The 24,700-nt window shown below is 40.3% G+C and overlaps 1 protein-coding gene, 1 long non-coding RNA gene and 2 other non-coding genes across 5 annotated transcripts; 3 read left to right on the forward strand and 1 right to left on the reverse strand.

The window, feature by feature from the left end:
* The first annotated feature begins 556 nt into the window (after positions 1–556).
* Positions 557–638, forward strand: trnas-gcu (transfer RNA serine (anticodon GCU)). Its single transcript has one exon. It is a non-coding gene; the product is annotated as a tRNA-Ser (tRNA).
* Positions 639–2,729: 2,091 nt separating this feature from the next.
* trnal-uag (transfer RNA leucine (anticodon UAG)) lies at positions 2,730–2,811 on the forward strand. The gene has a single exon. It is a non-coding gene; the product is annotated as a tRNA-Leu (tRNA).
* A 2,447-nt stretch (positions 2,812–5,258) lies between these two features.
* LOC128630878 (uncharacterized) lies at positions 5,259–8,005 on the forward strand. Its single transcript, XR_008395137.1, has 4 exons — positions 5,259–5,820; positions 6,980–7,099; positions 7,202–7,350; positions 7,538–8,005. It is a non-coding gene; the product is annotated as an uncharacterized LOC128630878 (long non-coding RNA).
* Positions 8,006–12,109: 4,104 nt separating this feature from the next.
* LOC128630848 (TBC1 domain family member 10A-like) lies at positions 12,110–16,829 on the reverse strand. 2 transcript variants are annotated; one of them, XM_053679155.1, is made up of 3 exons: positions 15,703–16,829; positions 15,475–15,629; positions 12,110–15,190 (listed from the first exon to the last, which is right to left on the reverse strand). In XM_053679155.1, the coding sequence occupies exons 1-3, from the start codon at positions 15,899–15,901 to the stop codon at positions 14,954–14,956; spliced, it is 591 nt and encodes a 196-aa protein (XP_053535130.1). In that variant the 5' UTR covers positions 15,902–16,829; the 3' UTR covers positions 12,110–14,953. The 2 variants fall into 2 exon arrangements, with proteins under 2 accessions (XP_053535130.1, XP_053535129.1); XM_053679154.1 differs by having other exon boundaries at positions 12,110–15,196.
* Between the last annotated feature and the right edge of the window lie 7,871 nt (positions 16,830–24,700).

The following is a 24,700-nucleotide window of genomic DNA, read 5'->3' on the forward strand; positions in this document are numbered from 1 at the left end:
AGTAGTTATACTATTTATGGTACGGATTATGGAAACACTTTTCAATCAAACTCTTCTGAACAGTTGTACAGGCAAAAGACCTGTAATGAATATAACATCATTTACTGCAATAACTAATTAGAAATGACGTGTTTTTTTTTTTAATGTTTTCCTTTTTTTTTGCCCCGGTGCATTATGGGAGTTCCATTCCATCATATACGTGTCTGTTATAAATCCGTGTATCATTAGTTCTTCATGATTTCTTAATATTTGCATTATGGAAACTGCATCCTATTCTTTCACCTTACTTAAAGCCATCAATGATGCATTTATAAAGGGAAGCACAACACAACTACAGGACAATTAGGACAAGGAAAGTGAGAGAAATAGAATGATCATTTATGTATTCTTTAAAAAAAAAATACAACTGTGTTCAAGATCAAAGCAAAAAGACAGTAGAGGAAACATAAAGGAACAAAAATATTTCACATTTCCTGTTTAAATTCAGCAGTAAAATCACATGAACTGAAGACATTGTGACTTTTTGAAACCGGTCGTTACATTTTTGAGTCAAACGGATGAGGTGGCCGAGGGGTTAAGGCGATGGACTGCTAATCTGTTGTGCTCTGCACGCGTGGGTTCGAATCCCATCCTCGTCGCAAACTTGTCATTTTGCCTCCTCTTTCCATCAATGTCTGGCTTTGTTGCAGTCTGTTTCACGCCTACAAACAGGAAGCTTTCTACAGGTCCCTGAGCTAGCACTAGAGAGGGTGGAGAAATGTGAAAAGCTAGCACTGTGGTTATGTGTTTTGCAACCGTGAACTGTATTTCAATGCTTTTTGGCCACAGCTGCTGTAAGGCTCTTGCGTCTCTGGAAGTCCGTCAACGCAGAACGCATTCCGCAGTCCAGACGACAGGGGCAGAGAACCTGCACCGAAACCTCTTTATTGCTCCACACACCGGGATGTAATTTCATACGCGTGAGCTATGTCAGCAAGAGGTTAAGGTGATGAGCTGCCTATCCGCTGTGCACAGCCCATGTGGGTTTGGATCCTATTTTTCTTGTAAAGACTTTGCTTAAGCGCATTCTGTAAAGGAAGCGTGCATGGTGCAGACATTGTTGGCGTCTGCATGAGCAGTTAGTCTGAAGGGGAAATTAGGGTCAGGTGTTTTCAATCAACGGGATGACAATCAGGTGTGAGTGAGCACCCTGTCTTATTTGAAGAACAGGGATCTATCAAAGTCTGATCTTCACAACACATGTTTGTGGAAGTGTATCATGGTATGAAAAAAGGAAGTTTGTCTCAGAAAAAGAGTTGTTGATGCTCATCAGGCTGGAAAAGTTAAAAAAATATCTCTAAAGTGTTTGGACTCCACCAATCCACAGTCAGACAGATTGTGTTCAAATGAAGGAAATTTACGAGCATGGTTACCCTCCCCAGGCGTGGTCAACCAACAATGATCACTCCAAGAGCAAGACATGTAATTGTCCACGAGGTCACAACGGATCCCAGGGTAACTTCTAAGCCACTAAAGGCCTCTCTGGAAATGTTCAAATGTTAATGTTCATGAGTCCACCATAATGAGTACACTGAACAACAGTGGTGTGCATGGCAGGATTGCAAGGAGAAAGCCACTGCTTTCCATAAAGAACATTGCTTCCTGCATACAGTTTGCTAAAGATCACATGAACAAGACACAAGGCTACTCGAAAAAATGTTTTGTGGACAGGTGAGACCAAACTAGAATTTTTTGGTTTAAATGAGAAGGCTTATGTTTGGGGGAAGGAAAACACTGCATTCCAGCATAAGACCCGTATCCCATTTCTGAAAAATGGTGGCGGTAGCATTGCAGTTTGGGCCTCTTTCGCTGCATCTGGGCCAGGACGGCTTGCCATCATTGATGGAACAATGAATTCTGAATAATACCAGCAAATTCTAAAAGAAAATGTGAGGACATCTGTCCGTAAACTGGATCTCAAGAGAAAGTGGGCCGCGCAGCAAGACAACAACCCTAAGCACACAAGTCATTCTACCAAAGAATGGTTAAAGAAGAATAAAGTCACTGTTTTGGAATGGCCAAGTCAAGGTCCTGACGTCAATACAATAGAAATGCTGTGGAAGGACCTGAAGCAAGCAGCTCATGTGAAGAAACCCACCCACATCCTAGACATGAAACTGTACTGTAACGAGGGATGGGCTAAAATTCCTCCAAGCTGACGTGCAGGACTGATCAACAGTTACCGGAAACGTTTGTTTGCAGTTCTTGCTGCACACCGAGGTCACACCAGATACTGAAAGCAAAGGTTCACATACTTTTGCCACTCACAGGTATGCAATATTGGATCATTTTCATCGATAAATAAATGACCATGTGTAATATTTTTGTCTGGTTTCTTTAATTAGGTTCTCTTTATCTACTCTTAATACTTGTGTGAAAATCTTATGATGTTTTAGGTCCTGGTAATGAAGATGTATAGAAAGTTCTAAAGGGTTCACAAACTTTCAAGCACCACCATAAGTGGGATGTAAGGTCATAGCAGAAGAGCTCTTCCGCAAACACTACCGATGTGACCGTGGACCATGGGGTCTTAAGCCTAGACGAATCACGTCCAAAAGACCACGCCTTAGCTCTGTCTTCAGCTGGAAATGGTTAGATGTCCCCGGCAGAGCTGGTTAAGTGAAAGGCACTTGAGTCTCACAACAGCCCATTTGTCACGCCCATGCCAGATTTCTTGTTTGCCAGCGTGGGGTAGTGTGGCTGAGTGGTCCAAGGTGCTGGATTTAGGTTCCAGTCTCTTCAGGGGTGTGGGTTCAAATCCCACTGCTGCCAGGGTAGTTAGCTGAAAGTAGTTCTGCTTAACTTTCCCAGAACAGAAAGTAGTTATCCTTAACTTCTCTAGTTAATTCTCAGTAGTAGTCCTTATCACTACGGATGCAATATATTTTTAATAATATATCTTTGCCACATGTTGATTCCATGGCGCTGTTCCGAAGCTTGGTGTTGTTTTTTCTTTTTTTTTTGAAGATCTACATTTTGAATTGCCTCCACTACCTCGTAAACCAGTTAATACTTTATTGGCTTTATTTTTTCGGCTTTCATCTCTTTTTGTTTATTTCTTTTTTCCCCAGACAGCGATTAACATTCATCATTTTACCTGAGAAAAAAAGTGCTCTTAGGCGGTAGGTAAAGTGAACTGTACACTTACATTTACATTTATTCATTCAGCAGACATTTTTATCCAAAGCGACTTATAAATAACAAAATTGCTTATTTACTCAAAAGAAACATCGGTATATTATGAATATCATTTGAATGGTTTAAACTATATATGTAGGGTCAATTCAGGAATATCATTATACGTTTGTATGCCGAGTGACATTTCTATTGTCTACTGTTTGTTCAGTAGTCAAACACACTTAAAATAAAGTCTTTTGGTAACAAGTGAGCAGATCACACAGTTATGTTAGATTAAGTTAGAATATATTAGAGTAGATGTGTATCTTTTCAATAGTTGTATAATTAAATTTTGGGTCATTGATCTTTTACTCTAATATGAAACCTGTCAAGTTATTTTAAAAGAATCAGTTACCATAATTTTACTTTACAAAACATAATGCATAACTAAGTAAATTCTTCTTATATATTTATTTATGCTAATTGTTCATATCTATGGGTACTATTCAGGCCATCAGCATGAAGAAAAAAAAAATCCCTGGGAGAATCAACGTGTCCTTCAGGAGAGGCCATCAGGTGATTTACTTTGGGGCTCATCTGAAGAGGCAAGAAGCATTAAAGACAATCCTTCTTTGCAAGAGAAGTCAACACCTCAAAGAGAAGATGTGGTCAGGAACAATACAGCCTCCCGCTCCGTTCAATCCATCTGCTAGTGGTGTTCCTGAAGACGTCCCTCTGACACAGGCAGCAGTTGAGAAGACACCAAAAAAACAAATTAGATCCTGTTTAGCTTGTGGTCAGCCAAATTCTTGTTACATGGGTGATGGCTCCTCTGTACATTTCTTTTAGCAGGCTGGTGATGTTAAATACTTCTACTGCTCCAGGAATGTCTTTGAGGCATACTCTGCAGAGGGCCTTCTGGTCATCTGTGCAGGTTCTGCCACCAGCCACTAAAACAAGGACCCAATAGCCCTCATATCCACACTGGTTTCCCTGGAGTGGCAGGCAAATACATTTACTGTCCTTCTAAAGTGCTCTCCCTGTATCAGGCACAGGGAATGAATGCAGAGACGACATGGGCAGAGTTTCAGCAGTCCTCATTCTATGAGGCTGAGAGGCAGAGGTGGATTGTTAAAAAGAGAAAATAACTTTGTTGTGAAACACAGTATTTAAGGTCTGTGCATGGCATGTCTGATTGCAAGCCAAGCACAAGGTTGGATTGTGGTAAACAGTTACAAATCCTGTGTAATACTGTTGTCCATGAATCTCATTCTACGTCTTCTGTGTTTTCTCTCTCTCTCTCTCTCTCTCTCTCTCTCTCTCTCTCTCTCTCTCTCTCTCTCTCTCTCTACCATTGTGGAATTGTGTATAGACAACATTGTATTTAAAAAAAACAAAAACAAAATTGTCCTGTGTATTTGTAAATATGTTTTATCTAGTTTGTATTTGTAAATGTTTTAAAATCTTAGTCCTTATTTGGAATACATTTCCAATAACTTACTATAACACACCCTGCATATATTATTTAGATAGTTATTTTAATTTTGACAAACTGTTAATTTCACATTCTTCTTTAACAGTTAATTTTACACACTGAAAGAGTATCGGAATAGTAAATGTTGACAAATGTCGCTTTGAAAAAATTACATAGATACAATATGTAACAGATAAAATAATATAAAGACTTCGCAGAGTAAGCTGTTCAGGTAAGTATTGTGCTGCTTCAGCAATTTGGTTTCAGATTTGAAAAGGAGAATCCTAAGTCTCTTCCTTATTTCAGCAGCAGTCACACACTATATTTCCAGATACTGTATAATATTATAATATCTCCTCTCTGCTCAACACACATATAATACAGTCTACATACCGTAGAGCAGTGTTTTTCAACCACTGTGCCGTGGCACACTAGTGTGTCGTGAGAGATCGTCAGGCGTGGCTTGAGAAATTTCACTTAGTCTTAAAATTCTTTTTTATTAAAATTTATTCATTATTATCTAATCATCATCATCATTATCATTATTATTTTATCATTATTAAATAATAAGCCATTGTTGAGTGTCTGTGCTGTAATACAGTGACTGCCAGAGTAATGTAATGTTCGTCCGGGTGGACACACGGATGCAAGGCCGAAATGAGATAAAATAAATGGATTCCATTTAAAGGTGCACCTCTGGCAACAACATGTGCAAAGTGCCAACCTTGAGATGTTCCCACTCACAGAGGAGCGGCAAGATCACCCTGCTGCACTGTGCGAGGTAATAGGTAAACATCTGTAAACTCTTGAGAAGTTGTCATTTTATTTCTCTTCAGCCTCCATTGAATGCCTTGACTGCTGTTGGAAAGGACATGACTTTACAGGAGCAGGAGGAACTAACTGAACTGAAACAAGATCGTGGTTTAAAGCTAAGATTTGCTGAACTTCTTTTGGACAGTTTTTGGTTGACTGCTGCCAAGGAATTCCCCATTCCGGCCAACAAAGTTTTGACATTGCTCCCATTTTCCACAACATATGTGTGTGAGCTGAGCTTTTCAAGCCTAACTGCTATAAAAACTAAAAACAGAGAGAGACTGAAAGCTGCTGAAGAGCTTCGTGTATGCCTTTCTTCAATTCCTGCCAGGATATCGGCTTTATGTTCATCTAAACAGGCCCAGGTTTCACACTGAGTGAGTATAAATAAATTGAGAAACTATATTGTAATTATATATACTGTATTAGGCTACAGAGTCTCAAGATTTTTCCAATGTAAAAAATGTGCCATGGCTCAAAAAAGATTGAAAAACACTGCATTAAACTACACAATTTAAGAAGCTACACTTACTTCTGCTTCCATTGTAACACTTTTCAGTTTTGGAGCAACAATAACAGTAACAACAACAACAACAACAACAAAAATGTGTTGGAACAAAATGAATCTTATTTTCCATTCCAGGTTGCAGGTATTCGCGGGTGCAATGCAACACTGTTCCACACACAGATAACTCTTTTGAATGGTTAAATGACTAAAATCAGAAAGCACCACCAGCATATCTGACAAAGATGACTCATGAACCAATTCTTTAATCACTAGCTGAAAACGACGTTTTGAATTTACACAAACGTCAAATAACAAATACAACATTCTACTTTCTCATGAATATGGTATAGTGCATTGCTTAATCAGCAGTTTTTCTTAGAAAGACAAGATATTTAAATTGAATGAATTTAATGAAACCACACATCAAGCTGTCTTTTCTAACAGAACATTAAATTTAGCATTAGCTCCCAGTTCCAGAAAGTTCTAGCCAGACATTCAGGGGGAAAGAATCAGAACAAAATGTAAAATAAAAAAGTAGTGAAAGATGAAAGTGAAGGAATAAATGAGGGGTTTGTGTCTTAGTTGTTGAGTAATTAAAAACAAAAAAAAAGCTGTGAGATTCAGCGTTTGTCACAACGATGCCAAACGCTCTGCGTCTCCCGACTATTTCTTTGGGATTGTGCCCAAACTGAGAAATCAAGGTTCTTCAGTCATGCTTCCCCCACAATCAAGCTTTGGAGTTGACTCCATATTCACAATGACTATAGAGTCGACTCCAAAGCTTGATTCCTTTGAATCGACTCTATTCTCATTACCTGGTATCTACGAATTGACACCAGGTATTAGGAATCGCCCTGTTAATCATGATAATGATCCTATGTACTTAATACTGTGGGTTGTTCCCCTAACCTTTAATTCGAGATTTGTGCTGAATCGATTCTTGGAACAGACTCACTCAGTGTTGCAATCGATTTCAGAATATTAGCAAGGGTTTGAATCGTTATCATTTCCCTTGCTTCCATTTGTAGGAAGCTGCCTTAATCACGATGTACCCAGGCTACGCAGGCAGGACCGAGCTCCGGGACAACCTGGAGGCCCGCTTCAGATCCGTCTCCATGATTGTGCCCGACCACGCCGTCATCGCAGAGGTGTGCTCGGGTGCCGTCATTCATTACATTATGTAATGAACGCAATAACGGATGTATTCTGGCGTGTTACAGAACCGTTTCACGTTGTCTTTTTTGCTGTAGGTGGACTTGTGAGCTGAGGGCTTCAAGTCCAGTGAGACTCTGGCGAAGAAGATGATTCAGCTGTATAAGCTGTGCAGCAAGCAGCTTTCCCGGCAGGACTACTACGACTTCAGCATGAGAGTCGTCAACTCTGTTATCGTCATGGCCGGGTATGTCCGTCTACGAACAGGGTGAACATATTAGATTAGATTCATCCGTTGTTTTTTCTATATTGTTAATTAAAACTATCTATAAATGTAACAGATGTCTTGCTGGAATAAATCGAGTGTGTGTGTGTGTGTGTGTGTGTGTGTGTGTGTGTGTGTGTGTGTGTGTGTGTGTGTGTGTGTTTTCCAGGTCGCTGATGCGAGAGAACCCACACCTGAGTGAGAACGTGGTGTTGATTAGAGCGCTACGATACTCCAACCTGCCCAAGTTACTCAAGGATGACGCAGAACTTAAAATAAAATAAATTGATAAATAGTAAAGAACGCCAAAGCTTACATATGGAGTATCAAAGGTCATTATCACAGGATCACTGGAATCAGGCACTAGGAGGAAATTCCAGGACAAATTAGGAAATACAATTAACTGACATTTGCAAATTCTTTGCAACTAAAAAGCTGTAATCATATACTATATAACTTTTTTTAAAGCATTTAAAGTATATAACATTAACACCTTGTAATGTTATACCAGATGAAAGTAAAGAATCCTGGAACATCTGAACATCCATAATCTGAAAATCTTGAACCTAGTGTCAATCGAGTCAATCCAATCTTTCTTGTGTGCGTTTAGCGGTATTCTGTCGGACCTCTTTCCTGGTGTGGGCGTCCCCGTGCATGACTACGGCGCCCGCTCCCTGCAGCCCGTCTCCAGCATGACCACCAAGGTGATCCAGCTGTACGAGACCATGCTGGTGCACCAGGGCGTCTCTCTGGTGGGCCCTACAAGAAGCGGTTAGACCACGGCGTACCGTGCCCTCGCTGACGCACTGCGCACCCTCCACGAGACAGAGGGCTGCGAGGTGAATCCCTTCTACAAGCCCATCGAGACCGACGTGCTCAACCCGCAGTCAGTGAGCATGGACGAGCTGTATGGTGAAGGCGACCCTCTCACACTGGAGCGGAGTGCCATCAAACGTCCCTCGGCAGTGACATCGCCGACACGCACAAGTGGGTGGTGAGTGACGTACCTGTGGACCTGCCTGTGGATTGAGAAAATTACCGCCGTGTTGGACAACAAGACGCTCTGTCTGGCTAACGGTGAAAGGATCAAGCTCACACCTTCTACACACGTTATTCGAGGTGTTACCCATCAGACACAGGTAGCATCGGTCCTAAAAACCATCACAAACAAGCACAAGCATGTCATTTCCATGAAGATTTTTTTTTTTTTACGTTAAACGCGTTCCTGATGGAAAGGTCACACACAAACGTATCTTTAAGACTTCACTCTTTCACACGCCTATAATGAGCGATAAACGCATTCGAAGCATGTTATAAAGCCTCCGTAATGCATTACGCATAGTATTTAAATAAATGTTATTATAATAACATGCACTACACTACATTATGAATTCTTAACGTATTGTTAACACGTCTTTACTGTGAGTGGGATGATGACCAGACGCAGGCAGGCTCCCGGGTACTCATATCCGTAGACGTACTGATACAGAGCCATTCTGGCCACACACTTATCCAGATCCACGTCCCAGTATTAGCACAGCTGCCTCTGCCAATCAAAGTTACTGCTCGAGTCCACCTACGTGAACACATACACAAAGACATGTGATATATACACAATCTCATTGTATATGAATTGGGCATTCTCGCTGACGATATAGCGTGGATAGTTTATAATGAGTGCGTTCGTACTGTATAAACCTGGGAACTGATCTGCATATGCACTGCTGTCAGAGCTGCAGTTATTTTTAAAAGATTTATTAACAGCTTCTGACCAATCAGATCTGACCACACCCATGATTCCCTTCGCTCTGAAGAGAAGGTGTGTAGCCATCTGTACCCTTTCATTGACGAGCTCCGTGACGATGTCTCTGGCGTGGACATCCACGGTAATGAGAGCTGTGATGATGCTCTGATGTATTTTGGGTAAGTTACCCTGAAGCAGAGTAGCCAACACATTCAGCCTCTGTATAAACACACACACACACACACAGAGTAATACCCGTACATTACCACATATTACACCATACACCATTATGTCATGTAATCAGAGAAGGAAATCTGAACTACAGTTCCCAGCAGCCACTGCATCACAGTCACATGACCACCTGCACCTGGATCACATTCCTGGTAAGCACTTGTGTATTTAGCCACAGTTTTCACTGCACTCTTTGTCTCACGTTTGTCTTTCTTTACCTTTGTCCCTGGTGTTGTGTTTTTCTCTTTGGTTTATGTTTAGTCTTTGCCACAGTGATTTGCCCCAATGTCAGTGTCTTTTGTATTTTGTTTAGTTCTTTGTTAAACTTGAAAAATCTGCACTTGCATCCGTCTCAACCTCCATATCGTGACACAAAAATATAAATATAATATAATATTATATATAAAATGTGTGTGGGGGTATATATTAATAGAGAGAAGGCATTTCTTCTCAGGGGGGAGGGGAGTAATCAATAGGAAGAAGGATCTGAGAGGGAACATGGACAAAATTAATGGAACTTTTTCCTGGTTCGGCCCTAAATTTGGGCCAGATTAAATTTCATCTGTACAAGTTGGACAATAGGGGAACATAGATCCAGTACCCTTAAACCCAATTAGAACTTCTATTCCAACCATTAAAACCATTTTTTATCTTGAAATCTAGGGGTTTACCCAAACAATAAACTCTAATCACCTCATTTTTAACCAATAAAAACTCATTTTTCCAATGTTGAAACTTAGGGGCCAACCCTAACCCTGAACTTAACATCAGAAACAAATAATATGTTCTCTAAACTCATCCTCCAACCCCCAAGAGTTAACCTCACCTAAAACGTCTTACATTTAGACAGATTTTCTTTTAAAGTCTTTAATTTATTTATTCATTTTCATATGGTTCATTTACATGTGATTCATTTACGTATGATTCATTTTCATGAGATTCATATTCAAGTGATACATTTTCATGAGATTCATTTACGTTGATTCATTTTCATGAGATTCATGAAAATTATTTTTTTTTAAAGTGGCAGAATTCGTTTTTAACACAATATATAGATTTAAAAAATGATATAATTTATTTTCCATTTTTTTTATACAACTGATATTTTCTCATAGAATGTTAAATACATATAGAGAAATATATACAGAATGAAGGACAAGGTTTTGTGCCTGTGCCAGCTCCCACACCAATGAGTGTTGGGTTGAGTCATCCCCTAACCTAACCCTGCCTGAGCCTTTTTATTAAAAGGTGTTTAATTTAGTTTGATGTGGTTTAGTTTGTTAGAATGTGAATTTATCCGTTATATGTAGGCTAGCTAACTGCGTAGTTAACTAACGTTAGTCAGCTGACAAGAAAAATATCAGACTTTTTCCTCATTCCCTGCCTGTCCAAACCCTGCCTCCTCTACATCAGATGCCCAGGATGTTGAGACCAACTCGACCAGTGAAAGTTCTCAAGTGACATTTGAGTCATCCCAGCCCGTTTCAATCGGTGTGCAATCTTTTACAGATGATGACAGCCAAGCGCAGCGAGTTGAGTCTTCTCCCGTCCCTGCGGCTCTCATCCCGACAAGACAGTTTAAATCAGCTTGGCTACACGAGTTCGCCTGGTTACGTTATAACAAAGGGAAAATGTACTGCACCTTTTGTGCTAAAGCAGGACAAGATATTGCTGGTAAAACAGAGTTCATTACCAGTTCGAGTCATTTTAAAAAAGAAACCGTAAAGAATCATGCTGACAGTAAAAAACATGAGAACGCCAGGGATTGTGTCATTGCTAGGTCTGCCCCTCGTGCCACGCCAATCGTGAAAGCAGTGCAACGTGCTAATGATAAAGTCACTGAAAAAGAGATGAGGGAATTGAAAATAAAATTCAATGCAGCCTACATGACTCTGAGCCTGAATAAGCAGGAATTGAATAAAAAAGTGAAAAAAAGAAACAAATGACTGCACATTTAAGTATTTACGGTAATATGATTCAAGATGGGGGCAGCACTGCTACTGTTGGGCCCTTGAGCAAGACCCTTAACCCTCTCTACTCCAGGGGCGCTGTATCATGGCTGACCCTGTGCTCTGACCCCAACTTCCTAACAACCTGGGATATGCAAAGAAAAGAATTTCACTGTGCTGTAATCTATATGTGATCAATAAAGACTCATTATTATTATTATTATTATTATTATTATTATTATTATTATTATATGACCTACTGAACATTGCACATATTGCACACTGTGTCTACTACTTTTATCTACTATCCACAGTCCAAAGACTGTGGAGCTCGAAGGCTACGTGTGCAAATGACAAAAGATTTTAAAAATAAAATATAAAATGTATCAATACATGAAATTAGATTACACAATGTAGTTGAGGTTTACATGAATAAGCAGAAATGTAATCATGCTTATCTTTCCTATAGCACAAATGAAAAGCCCTCTCTAGATGAACAGATTTGTCAAATGAAACTTTTTCCTTCTTATCCACTGCTACGGTAAACTAAAGAGTGGATATTCAAATTACACTGCTAAATATGACTAGCGTTAGCTACGTGTACTAGTGCAAAATAGTCCATCAAATGTATTAGCAGGTGTAGCCTATACACGAGTCCACTATCGGTCATATCGCAACTGAGAACATGCCCCAAATTCATTGCTTTAGTAGAATTTAATGGTAAGTGAAATGATACTCATATTGTAATGTCCTTAGTATTTGTTCAGTCTACAGGTCCTCTAACACTCTGTTAAATTAATAAATGTAAATGTACTACAACGTAAATTTTGTTTTAAATCAATTAACACAGAAATTACACACAATATTAAGTTGATGTAATTATCAACATTATTATGTCAACACAACTCATCAAAATAATGTGTACAACTTTAAATATTTAATTAATTCAATAAATTAGAATTTTTATCTTGCAACCCCACATTAAATTTAGATTGTGGGGGTTTGTTTTGTATAGCTCCGCTGTTAGAAAATACACGATGGTTGAATGTGAACATAAATGAGCAGAATGTAAGCTTGTGAAATAAATTAAACTTTATTGATTGCACTTTTGAGAAATTGGCATGACTTTGAATAAAAATTTACTGAAATAAATACTCTAAAACATTGATATACCCGAAGAAATGTTCAAAAAAAAAAAAAAAAAAAGTTTCTACATACCTTCTAAATAGGTCCCTTTAGGAGGTAAACGTTTTAAAGACGGTGTTTTATAAGAAACGCGCGTATTACATGCCTTCTAAACCTAACCCTTTAGGATGTAAAATAAAAATTTCTACAGTCCTTCAAGGCTGTATGATGTCGTTGTTCTCTTTTACTGAAAGAAAGGTCAAAACCTTCGGAGTTATTCGTTGTGGAGACTGAAGTGACAATATGCCTGAAGAAAATGAAAATATGTATTACATATCCTACCTTCTAACCAGGTTAATTTAAGGGTGAAAAACCTTTTTTAAAGACGGTGTTTTAAAAGAGTCGTGCATTTTGTTTAAACTATAAACAAGATTTCAGAAAATGGTTCGCCAACGAGGATACTTACACAGAACTATCGCTAAATACATAAGCTTTCGTCTATGCTTTGACATCCCATGTCCCAGCAGTACATTTATGACCTCTGATGACCATGTGGGTGTGCGGGGGTGGGGGGGGGAGAGAGAGAGAGAGAGAGACAGACAGACAGACAGACAGACAGACGTTCTTTTGGGGGTTTTGCTGACCAGAATTTTTACAAATGTGTTTGTTAACGAATTAAAGGGAGTCATGTGTCTCAGTGTTAAAATAGTGGTTAAGACATCGTAGTTAAAACACAGAAGAAACTCTGCAACTATCTGCTACAATGTCTGCTCCGAGAAATCCTAATACCCTTAGAAGATTGCTGTGTATTCACCAACAAGAGGACCTGTTGAAATGAGAGAGGACCTGACTTTTGCTCCAAAAAAAAAATAAAAAAACCAAGAGGATAGATTGACAAATTATTAATGAAGGTAATGTAAATACGTTGTTGTTTAACCCTGAGCAGGGCGTCAACAGCTCCAAAGATCGTGTCTTAAGTCCGAGGGTTTAGTTAGGAGGTAGAAAAACATTTAAAGATGGTGTTTTAAAAGAAACAAGTGTTTCATCCTTAATGGTAAAAAGAAAAATGGTTGTACTCCAATATGAAATAAAACGGTGGAGACACACTGAGTACACTTCTGTTCCACAGTCTATAAGGATCCCAAAACTTCATGTAGTGTGGAAAAATATATACACCCTCCGTGACCCTGTTACTTAAGGTTTAAACATTATTATTTTGTGATGGCAGCAAGACAAAACGGTTGTGCATTTGGTATCTGGTGATTTTAGAATTAGGCCCCAAATGTCAATTATGATTTGTGTATGGCTTCGTCAGGCAAAGATCACGATGGTACGGAAAGAGTATACAAGAGTAATTGGGGTGATCTAATGCTTAGGACTTGTACAGTACTTCAACTCGGGAACGTCCCACCATGGCGTTCAGAGAGGCGTTATCTAAGGTACACGTATATATAATATAGATCAGATCTATATTAGAAGGCGGTGTGATATAAAGTGAATCAGCAATAAAGTTCTCAGCTTGAGTTGTTTTGTTTGCGCGTAAAGTATACAGACAGAGGATATTTCACTGAGATTGTGTTAATGAAAAGGCTGTGCCTATTGTACAGGATTGTTGCGATTGTCGTGCAGCTCTTGTAAGATGCGGTAAGGAAATTTGTGAAATACAAACACAAAGAAGTGGTGGTTGCTTCGGATTAAGAAGAAAAAAACCTGCCAAATTGATACGAGTGTAATATAAACAAATGTTTGTGATGCCTGTGAAAGTCTTTCAAATGTGAATCTGTAGGTAGCTTCCCTTCTGAAGACTGGAGCGAGTAAACACTCCTCAGGCACTGAAGAGTTTTTGTGGAGTGTGTGTACATTTTTGGACCAAGTGTGCCCTTTAGTAGCTGACGGGTTTCTCCCTCTCTCAGATTGTTTGCAGTTCCTCCGGTGTAAACTATAACACGTTAAAGACTTAACGATCCTTGCTATTCAGTAGACGTGTGCCAATAATCAATTCCTCAACGTATCACACTGTTTAACACGCACAACAACAAAAAAAAAAATCAATGAGTGTTCTTTTTGTACTCGGGAGCAGCAGGCGAGTCGTCGGTGGCAGGTGCGTTGTGCGTTAGCAGAGGGCTTGAGTGTGTAGATGGATCCAAAATGGTGGCTGAGTTTTATGTATTATTAGGGAGCTCATCATGGTCAGGTTCTCTGGATTGGACAGGAGCACATTTCAGCAGGTGAGGACGCTACGCTGAAGGTGATCCGTGTACAGGAGCAGTTAGGAGGGATAGATGTTGCAGAGGGATAGATTCCGCCAGTTTCTTATCGATGGAGGAATTTGAGGACGCTGCACGAGTCGCTCTGTAGAAGTGCTCGTCTCTTTGACCTGATTTTCCTGCATTGTAGGGGGCCGTGGTGGATGTGATGGTGTATTTGGAAGTACAAGATTGAGATTTTCCTGGTTCAGAAGCTGTATGTCCAATATCTGACTAGGTTTAGACTCGCCAGGTAGCGTGTAGGGGTTCGGAATGAGGGCTTGGTTTTTCTACAGGCTCCCTCTCTTCTTCCTGAGGTTCGGCTCGGACTTCTCCTCAGGGACCGATGGGTACTGGACCATAATGGTGGGTTTCTGGCGGAGGTCTTGGTGTGTATGAGGCTCGGTGGCCATGATGGTGCGAGCACTGTGCATTCTCTGAGGGAGTTTGGGGCCGGGCTCGCCGCGCTTCTTCTTCCAGCGCTTCAGCTGCGTGCGTTGCTCATGTTCCACGTCCTGTGCCGATACCTGCAACTCCAGAACATACAGCAAAAATCAGTCACAAAAATGAACTGGAATAGAATGTCATTCTACTGTACTTAATGTGTTAGAATGGGCTTCATTACAACGTCATGTAAAAGACGATGATAAATATTTATGAACGCTAATTTTGTAGAAATACGAAGGTGATGATGGATAAAACATGCTTGATCACCATGCCATGGACTCGCATAGTTACAGTAATGACAGGAAATGTTACAGTAGTGAGAGACCCATCATCATACTCCTCCTCTTCCTCTCTGTTGTGTTACCTGGAGCACTAAGAAGCCCTCCTGCATGTATCTAGGCTCAATCGCTCTGAGGACCTCCATGGTCTCATACTGACCCGGACAGGCCTTGAGCTTATCCCGAGTACCCAGCATGGACGTCAACACCACCAAACCCACACAGAATATCATTTTCACTCCTACACAAAGAAAGAATGAGAGAGAGAATCAACACAGAAAGAAAAGAAGGACAAGTGTGTGTTTGTGTCTGACCGTCACACAGGAACATGTCCCACACTCGGAGGTCCGAGGCCCAGGGCAGAGTTCTGGAGAAGGCGCACATGAACCACTCCATCATGTAGAGCACCGGCTCGATCTTGTGCTTGTCCAGGTGCCGATACGCCACAGAACACACTCGCTTCACAGCGCATGCAGGATCTCTCCGTCCAGCTGAACCGCCTCCTGCACACATAACGGTTCACAATAAGCGATATAACTTGCTGTTAATAACACAAAACAACTGTTCTCCTACACAGAGAAGCCCTGTTTCTAATAATACACTGTGTAGTGCAGAAATCTGGGAGGAAGAAATAAAACACGTAAAATTACAAAACAAAACTACAGCTCACACTAAAATACATAAACACACACTCACAATAATATAGAACATTAAACCTTAAAGAAAAAACTAAGCAAAACTGCCTCATGAACACAGCAACACATACACACAAACACAAGATGGCGGTGTTGAGTCGCCTCGTACAGCGGAGCAGGGTGGGGTTTGTAGCTCCGATATATAATTTCTAACAGACCTTATGACCTGTGTGGCGTTACAAAACTAAATTACCGAGTGCGAATGTTTCCTCTACAACTTCAGACTGAACTGAACTACATTCGCTTCAGTCAGATTTCAGTTTTTCACTTTTTCACGCCTGCAATCCACGGATACACAACTATAGCCGTTTTAAAAACGTGCATTCAGTCCGGTTTCTCGTTTCTACTGTACTTCTATATTCCAATTTATTTAACTAGGCCTGTAAAAAGAAAAAAAAACCCAAACACATGGCAAATGGTACTTCTCAGCTTAATTTGATTGGTGAACAAATACAGTGGTCTCAGTTGATCCTAAATGTTTCTTTCCCAACAAAATAGAAGGTTTAACAAATAAAAAAAATGTAATTTCCCAGGAAGTTATTCAGTGAAGTAACAATGAACTATTTTGGCCCTTCAAAGCTATTCAGTGATGAATGTAGCCACCCTTCTTTTCAATAACCGCCATGAGCCTTCCATTGAATGTCAGTTTCTTGATCTGTTCATGATCCATTTTAGCTGAATGGAGCATTGTCCTGCATAAAGATCATGGTCTTCTTGAACGTTGCTGACTTCTTCCTGTACCATTGTTGAAGAAAAGATAGAGAGAAATAGTTGGTATAGATTGTAACCGTAGTTTTGACAGGTATAGGTCAAAGGTCAAAAAGATACACATTCTAACTCTCTATATCTGGATCAAAGGTCATGATCATAAAAATATGAATAGTTATGTTAAATCTGGATCACATCCATTCGTGACCATATATGGTGCTGCCATGTGTGTTTTTCCGCCCCACACGTTGCGCACACCTGGTACATCTTTTCACATAGAATATGAAACTCTCTGTGGTAGGACATACAAATATATATAGTTTTGTTAAATCTGGTTCACATCCAAATCGTGACCATACCTGGTACGACCATTTGTTCCCCCCACCCCACCCCACCCCACACACAGATACAAGTTGCATACTCATGTTTTTCTCACACTCTGTGGTAGGTCATCGACCATGTGTCCCCCCTCCCCCCCCCCCCCCCCCTACCCCCCACCCCACACAGACAAAAGTTGCATACTCATGTTTTTCCTCTTCACATAGAATATGAAGCTCTCTGTGGTAGGTCATAAGAATATATATAGTTTTGTTAAATCTGGTTCACATCCAAATCGTGACCATACCTGGTACGGCCATGTGTATCCCACATCCAAACAAAAATATCACACACACACACACACACACACACACACACGTGCATGTACAGACAAACGCATGCATACGAACCTGCTTATAAAAGTCGAGCATCCCTCTAGGCTTTATAATACTCTGTACTTAGAACAACGTGTGCAATCTTACAACATGGCTGATGTTTGTCCTAACACGCCGAAAAAAGCTCACCCTTTTTTGGGAAGAATAGAAAAAATGTTAGAACATGAAAAGATTCAATATTGGGTAATGTCAAACGGATGTACAGCCGGGTTTTTTTTCGATGCAGAAAAAGGAACCGTTTTGCTTTTCAAGTTCTCGGTCCCGGGACACATCCACTGGAGCCGTGCTACAGAGAACGTAACTTTTAACAAAGGTGACTGGAAAAAGTTCAGAAAATGGTGCAAGGATTTTGACTACATTGTTAGAATGGATTTCTTTTCCCCGGATGCGTACAGACGTAAATGGAACAGTACGTCTCTTCAATGCAAATACTGTATCAGAGCAACAAATTTCTCCAAGAACCAAGTTTCACTGCACTGTGCTGCTGTATTAACCGGTGACAACACCCCTGATAACAAAGAGAATTGTGAAGTGAGGTATGACCGAACCAGCTGGCACGATCTGCAACGCTACTTCCGGCAAATCGATGAATTATTCCAAAAAACTGGAAGAGACAAAGAAATGATGCAAATAAAAAAAGGCTAGAAGAAGTCTTATTCTGAGATCGTCAATATACTATTCTTGATCAGAAACTCCACCTCCCCAAGACTCCTCCCACACGCTATATAAATGAGTCTGATTACATATCGAGTCAAAGTATTCTGAACGTCAACCAGCAATATGTCTTGTGAAATCAACCCCGTTTTCTACACCTCTGATGCAACCCTGTATGCTGCTGCTGCTGATGATGATGATGATGATGATGTGACCAGTTCGGGTTTTGAAGACGGTGAAAGCCTAGGAAAAAGAAATCTGACCTATCTGACAACGAACGATGAAGCCGACGGGTGTATAACCAACACTGTGCTAACCATCATACGTGCTGTTACGGGGGAACTGCTGGACAGAGTTATCCAACAAGATCTGAAGGACAACTGTCACGGCTGCGCGATCGATCACCCGAGTCAACTCCAACACGCGTGTTTGTTCGATCCTGAAGAGTACTATCTACACCTAAACACCTACAGATTGCTGAAAAAACTGTTTAAACCATGGTTCAAATACACATTGGCAAGAGGTCTGAAACTGTGTGGAATCAAACACACTCCTTCCCTGGAAAAAATTCAAGGCATCGCTGAAGCCACCGTGTGTGAATGGCGAGACGAGCCTCACATCAAAACCGTGCTGAACGAGGTCAAGGAGAAAACCAAAGACGTTTTCAACGAGCAAGTGTGCGAAGACGTCGTAGATTACTGGAACTTTCACTCATCTCTGGAACCTGCTGAACCATCGCATACATGGGAAACCTCAAAACAAGCCACGTCTATTCTAACTGCGAGAAAAGGCTGAAGACAAAATGCTGAAGACATTCGTAAATAGCGTGTGTCCTTAACACATAGGTGTGTAACAAGTTTTTTTTTTTTTTATATGTATTGCTGAATCAATTGAATGTAAACTAAACATGTATCTAAACCTGCGTGTGTTTAGAATGGAAAATGTTACTTTGATTGAATATGCAATACCTTACTCACGTGTTCTGAGATAAATGCTTATTCTACACTGGTGTTTGATCATTCTCGCCTTGACACTCGAAATGACTGAACGATTGATGAAGAATATATATTATACACCGTCAGAACCTGGTTCGTACGGTGGTGTTGAGAGTTTGCAAAGAGCTATTGTTGAGAAAATAGGTAAAAGAGCTAATGATACTGAAATAAAAAACTGGTTAGCAGAGCAGGATGCATACAGTCTACATAAACCAGTATCTACAAAGTTTAAAAGAAACAAGGTTTTTGTGAAGAACATCGATGAACAATGGCAAGCTGATTCAGTCGATATGAGCAACTTGTCAGAGAGTAACGACAATGCGAAATTTATGATCACGTGTATAGATATTTTATCCAAATATGCCTGGGTACGTGTGTTACGAAACAAGACCGGAGTCGAAGTAACTAAAGCTTTTGATTCCATTCTAAATGAAGGTAGGGTCCCCAGAAAACTACAAACTGATCAAGGGAAGGAGTTTTTTAACAAAAATTTTCAAACATTAATGAAAAAACATGACATTATTCACTTTGCTACGGGTACGGGGCAAAAAGCATCGGTGTGTGAAAGGTTCAACAGAACGCTAAAGACCAGGATGTGGAGATATTTTACCGCTTTTACCACGAGAAAATATATCGACATAGTTCAGGATTTGATTCAAGCGTACAATCACAATTACCATTCCAGCATCAAAATGAAACCTGCCGAGGTCAACGAATCCAATTCCTTCAGAGTATTTAAAACCCTCTACGGATTGTTCACACCTAAATTAAAGAAACTAAATTTCAAGTTTAAAGTCGGTGATATCGTTAGAATTTCTCGTTTAAAAAGACAGTTTGAGAAAGGATACGAGCAAAACTTTACGGATGAATATTTTACAATCTCCGAACGGATACCGAGAGATCCCCCAGTGTGTAAATTACGAGACTATGATGGTGAAAAAATTGACGGAACATTTTATGAACCCGAGCTACAAAAGATCATTATCGGTAAGGACAAGACGTTTAAAATTGAGAAAATCTTGTCTGAAAAGACCCGAAACCAGAAAAAAATCTGCCTGGTGAAATGGGTGGGTTGGCCCGATAAATTTAATTTGTGGGTTCCGGTCGAAGACGTAGTTAACATAACAAAAGGATCACCGTGAACAAAACTGAAAACTATACTCATTAAACCATGGAAGAGTGTGGTTTCTTTGTGACCCTTCCAAGCAACGCGTCTTTGGATATTTACCCTAATAATAAGATCTCGCATTACACTACTAAATTCGCCAAACCAATCGATTTGAACGGAATATGGGAAGTATCGCTCGCAGAGGTTCAATATATCCAGAGTTGGTACTCGTTAACGGCGGAAGACAGTATGTGTCATATTATTCAGAGGGATGGAAAGAGAACACTAAACAGTAACTTTAATATCACTCCAGGATATTATAAAAATATCGATGAAGTGGTTAGTGAAATCAACAACAACTTAAAGAAAATGGAGCTCGGAATAGAGCTATTCTATAACCCTATGAAAAATAAAATACGCATCGTATCCCAAAAACATTTTGCGTTCAAAGCTAATGGAAAATTAGCATATATGCTCGGTATGAACCCCGGTGTTCCGATAATGGCCCGAGAACCAGAAGCGCCTAACCCCTCTGATATTCACGCAGGCTTTTATACGATGTATGTATATACAGACGTTATCGAGTATCAACGAGTTGGTGACAGTTTTGCTCCGTTACTGAGATGCGTACATATAACGGGTGAAAACAACAAAGTCGTCACAATTACTTATGATAAGTTGCATTACGTACCTCTCACCAAGAACCACATTACCGATATAGTAATCGAAGTCAAAACGGATCAGAACAAGCCTATACCTTTTAGTTACGGGAAATTTATTGCTAAACTACACTTTAGACCCGCTAAACATTCGTTCCGTGTGTAAAATGATGGATAGGGGCTACGTTCATCCGCAGACCTACGTGGATTATTATGTCCACCAGGCTGGAAATGGTCTTCCTGGGTTTCAAGGCGCCCCCACCATGTATGGGTCGGGGCTAGGAGGACTGTTCAAGGGTCTTTTTAGAATGGCGGTTCCGTTCCTCAAAAGGGGTTTTGCTATTGCAAAGCCTCATTTAAAAACAGCTGCTAAAGGGTTCGTAAGTGACGTATTCAACAACATTATGAGCAAGACACAAGCTCAGAATCAAGACGGATCGGGGCTTGCGTTGATTGCGTGTAAAAAATCTAAAAGGCTCCCAGGGCGTCGACATGTGGTTCCTAATAAAAGACGTAAGGTTACTAAAATCAAGAACAGTGTGAAAAAGACCGAGCAGAGAGGCAACAGGCACCCTTACATCTCTCACAAGAGAAATCGGCTGAACATTTTCTAACATCATGGCGTTCTTACACAGTCTATCCTCAGAGTGTACCAAGACAGAATTGGATATTTTCACATTACCTTTTACCCAAACAAGTATCGAAAAGTACACTTATGTCGAAATACCTCCACTTTCCGCTCTTACGGACAACGGGCCCCTGGAGTTCTACGTGGCTGGAAACGGGGAGGATTACCTCGATTTGAACAACACTTTTTTACATCTGACCTGTAAAATCGTGAACCCCGACGGTTCCAATATAGCTAACGATGCAAAGGTTGGGGTCGTTAACTACCCCGTAGCCTCACTTTTTTCACAAGTGGATGTCATGCTCGGGGATCGTCTTATTTCTCAATCTAGCAGTACATACCCATACCGTGCCACCTTTGAAAGTCTTATCAACTATGGAAAAGATACACTGGAAACACAATTTTGCACCGGGCTATTCTACAAAGACACAGCGGGGCATATGGACGCCACAGACCCGGACGGACGAAACGAAGGCCTCAAAAAAAGGGCCAGTTTCAGTGCTGAAAGCAACACCTTCGACCTGATTGGACACATTCACTCGGATATATTTTTTCAGGATAAACTTTTACTGAACGGGATCGATTTGAGGATTAAAATGGTTCGCAGCAAAGCTGAATTCTGTTTGATGAAGGAAGGAAATGCAAATTTCAATCTGAAAATACTCAACGCTTCTCTTTTTGTGAAGAAAGTAACCGTCTCACCGTCTGTAAAAATCGGTCACGGACAAGCACTTCTCACCGCCACAGCCAAGTATCCGATCGAAAGAGTCTGTTTGAAGACCTTCAGTCTAGCTGCAGGGAGCCGCATTTGTTCACAAGAGAACCTCTTCCTCGGTCCCTTACCTAAAACCATTATCTTCGGGATGGTTGACAACGACGCCTTCAGCGGGTCGTACAATAAAAACCCTTTTAATTTTAAACATTACGATGCAGAGTTTATCGCGCTGTACGTAGATGGTACGCAATATCCCGCAAAGCCGTTTCAGCCTGTTTTTCAGTCCGGTAACGTGGTCCGTGAATTCCATTCTCTAATTTTAGCATCAGGAAAGCAGCTGAAAGATCAGGCACTGTCGATAAACAGAGAAGAGTACCTGAACGGATATACTTTATTCGCTTTCAACATGAATCCCGATGACGATTGTGGGCAACATTTGTCATTAATAAAATCGGGCAATATGCGATTGGAACTCAGATTTCGTCAACCACTTCCGATCACGGTGAATCTAATAGTGTATGCCAGTTTTGACAGCATTCTAGAAATAAACAATCGAAGAAACGTGCTCATCGATTACCAGTAACTCATGGATACCAGAGAACTAACGGAGGTTATGAGAAGTTGTCCTGAAATAGATAAAATATTTCATGGCGTGATGGCCTGTGACGAGCTACCTACAAGTACTCTGAGAAAGTTTCCAGCTTTATTCATCGTAAACACACATCCGAGACACATGCCGGGTGAGCACTGGCTAGCGTTATGCCTTAATGACAAAAACACAGGAGAATTTTTTGACTCGTACGGAAACCCTCCAGACTACGAACTCTTTCCTCGATCGATTCATTATTTTTTGACAAAGAACTGTTGCAAAATAAAATATAACCCTGTACAAGTTCAAAACTTTACGTCTGTTTGCTGCGGGCAACACTGTGTGTTTTTTCTGTGTCACAAAGCTAAAGGTTATTCATTTAACCGTATTATGTCTATGTATAGCAAAGATTTAATTAGAAATGATAACACTGTTGTGTCATTCGTTAAAAAAATGTACCCTAGAGTAAATAAAAAGCATTCAATTACATGTGTACAATGTGTTAACTCTCTAGATATGTTTCATTTGCATATGTAGTGGAATGTTAAATGACGATGCTTCACAAGAAAAATGTTAAACAATAGTTATTTTATTGAAATAAAGGGTAACATAACATAACATAACATGCTTTGTCCCTCGTCCTTTTCAAAAATCAAACCAGTCAGTACGGTTAAAAACGGGGGATTTGAAAACTGGCTCAGAATCGTGGTCTTTGCTTTTAGGTGGGGAAACAAGATGAGAGATATCTTTAGATCTTTTTATGTCAGATATTTTGCGTCGAACACCGCCATTAGGTATTGCTGAAAAGGGTATATTTAGGTTGGCTACTGTCTGTAAGAACTCTTTCCAACCTAAAGGCCTCCGTTCGTCGGATACTCGATGAGGGGCCGTGAGATTTTTAAGCAAATCCACCATGTGAGATCCTTTGATAGTGTTTCCTTTAAAAATAAATTCACCGCTATCGTTCCACGCAGCCCCGGCTTTTAAAAGTTTTTCCATAACGTACGAAGCGTTTCTTTTGTTTCTAGCAGAAATGTTAGCGAGGACCTCTTGCACGATCTCGTCTTTGGGAGGTTCGGTCACCGCTGCTTCCGTTTTGCTTTCCGATATTTTAGGTAGAGACAGGGTAAATTGAGCGGTTTCCTGATCTCCTATTTTAACCAAGTTTAAAAAATTTTGCAGCACAGACGCGTAGAGTTTCGCCTTATCGTATTCGTTCAGATCAGTCCTTGATAAAATACCACGTATTGCATCGTCCAAGTTGTTTTCAACAGTCTTTCTTATGGATTCCTTCTCCGCGGCGATGTTTCTAAGTTTATCGATCTGATGTTGAGGGACTAAATACATTTTCTCAGCAGTCTCCATGTTAATTGTTGCGGGACGCGATTAAGCTGCTTATAAAAGGAATGGCTACACTGAGCAAAGGCAGAAGAAATCCTCTGGATTGATTAATAACTTTCCTTTTTCTTTCAACGGAAGCTCTTTTATCAGCAAATAGTTTTATCCATTTTTTTTGTTTTTTTAAAACCCGATACTGTTTTGTCGTCAGTGGTATGTTTCCCCTGAGCACGTTTAAAGCTAGTTCACATATGCTCAGGATGAGATCTGTGGGTGCATCGCGTAATATATCCTTTCTCCTTCGGGATGGAGACCTGTGTAATGAATTCAGCAACGGTAGGGTTTTTTTCAATTGCTCAGACATTTGTTGTCGATACTTTAAAGTTTTTTCTTCTTCTTCAGAACATACACAACCGGTTTCTCCCCCGGAAACAACCCTGAACGGAGACGAAGTTCTTCTGGCGTTTGTGCTTTCAAGTCAACAAATAAATACCCGTAAGGTCTAGAGAC

The sequence above is a fragment of the Ictalurus punctatus genome, unplaced genomic scaffold (genome assembly GCF_001660625.3).
Source record: "Ictalurus punctatus breed USDA103 unplaced genomic scaffold, Coco_2.0 Super-Scaffold_100068, whole genome shotgun sequence".
NCBI lineage: Eukaryota > Metazoa > Chordata > Actinopteri > Siluriformes > Ictaluridae > Ictalurus > Ictalurus punctatus.

Excerpts from the sequence above, each read along its gene's own strand:
- LOC128630848 (XM_053679154.1), bottom strand. The coding sequence starts at position 15,901 with ATGTGTGCAGGAGGCGGTTCAGCTGGACGGAGAGATCCTGCATGCGCT. Across the intron at positions 15,630-15,702 it reads GGACATGTTCCTGTGTGACG|GAGTGAAAATGATATTCTGT; the intron begins GTCAGACACAAA and ends TTCTTTGTGTAG. Across the intron at positions 15,197-15,474 it reads AGGGCTTCTTAGTGCTCCAG|TTGCAGGTATCGGCACAGGA; the intron begins GTAACACAACAG and ends TATGTTCTGGAG.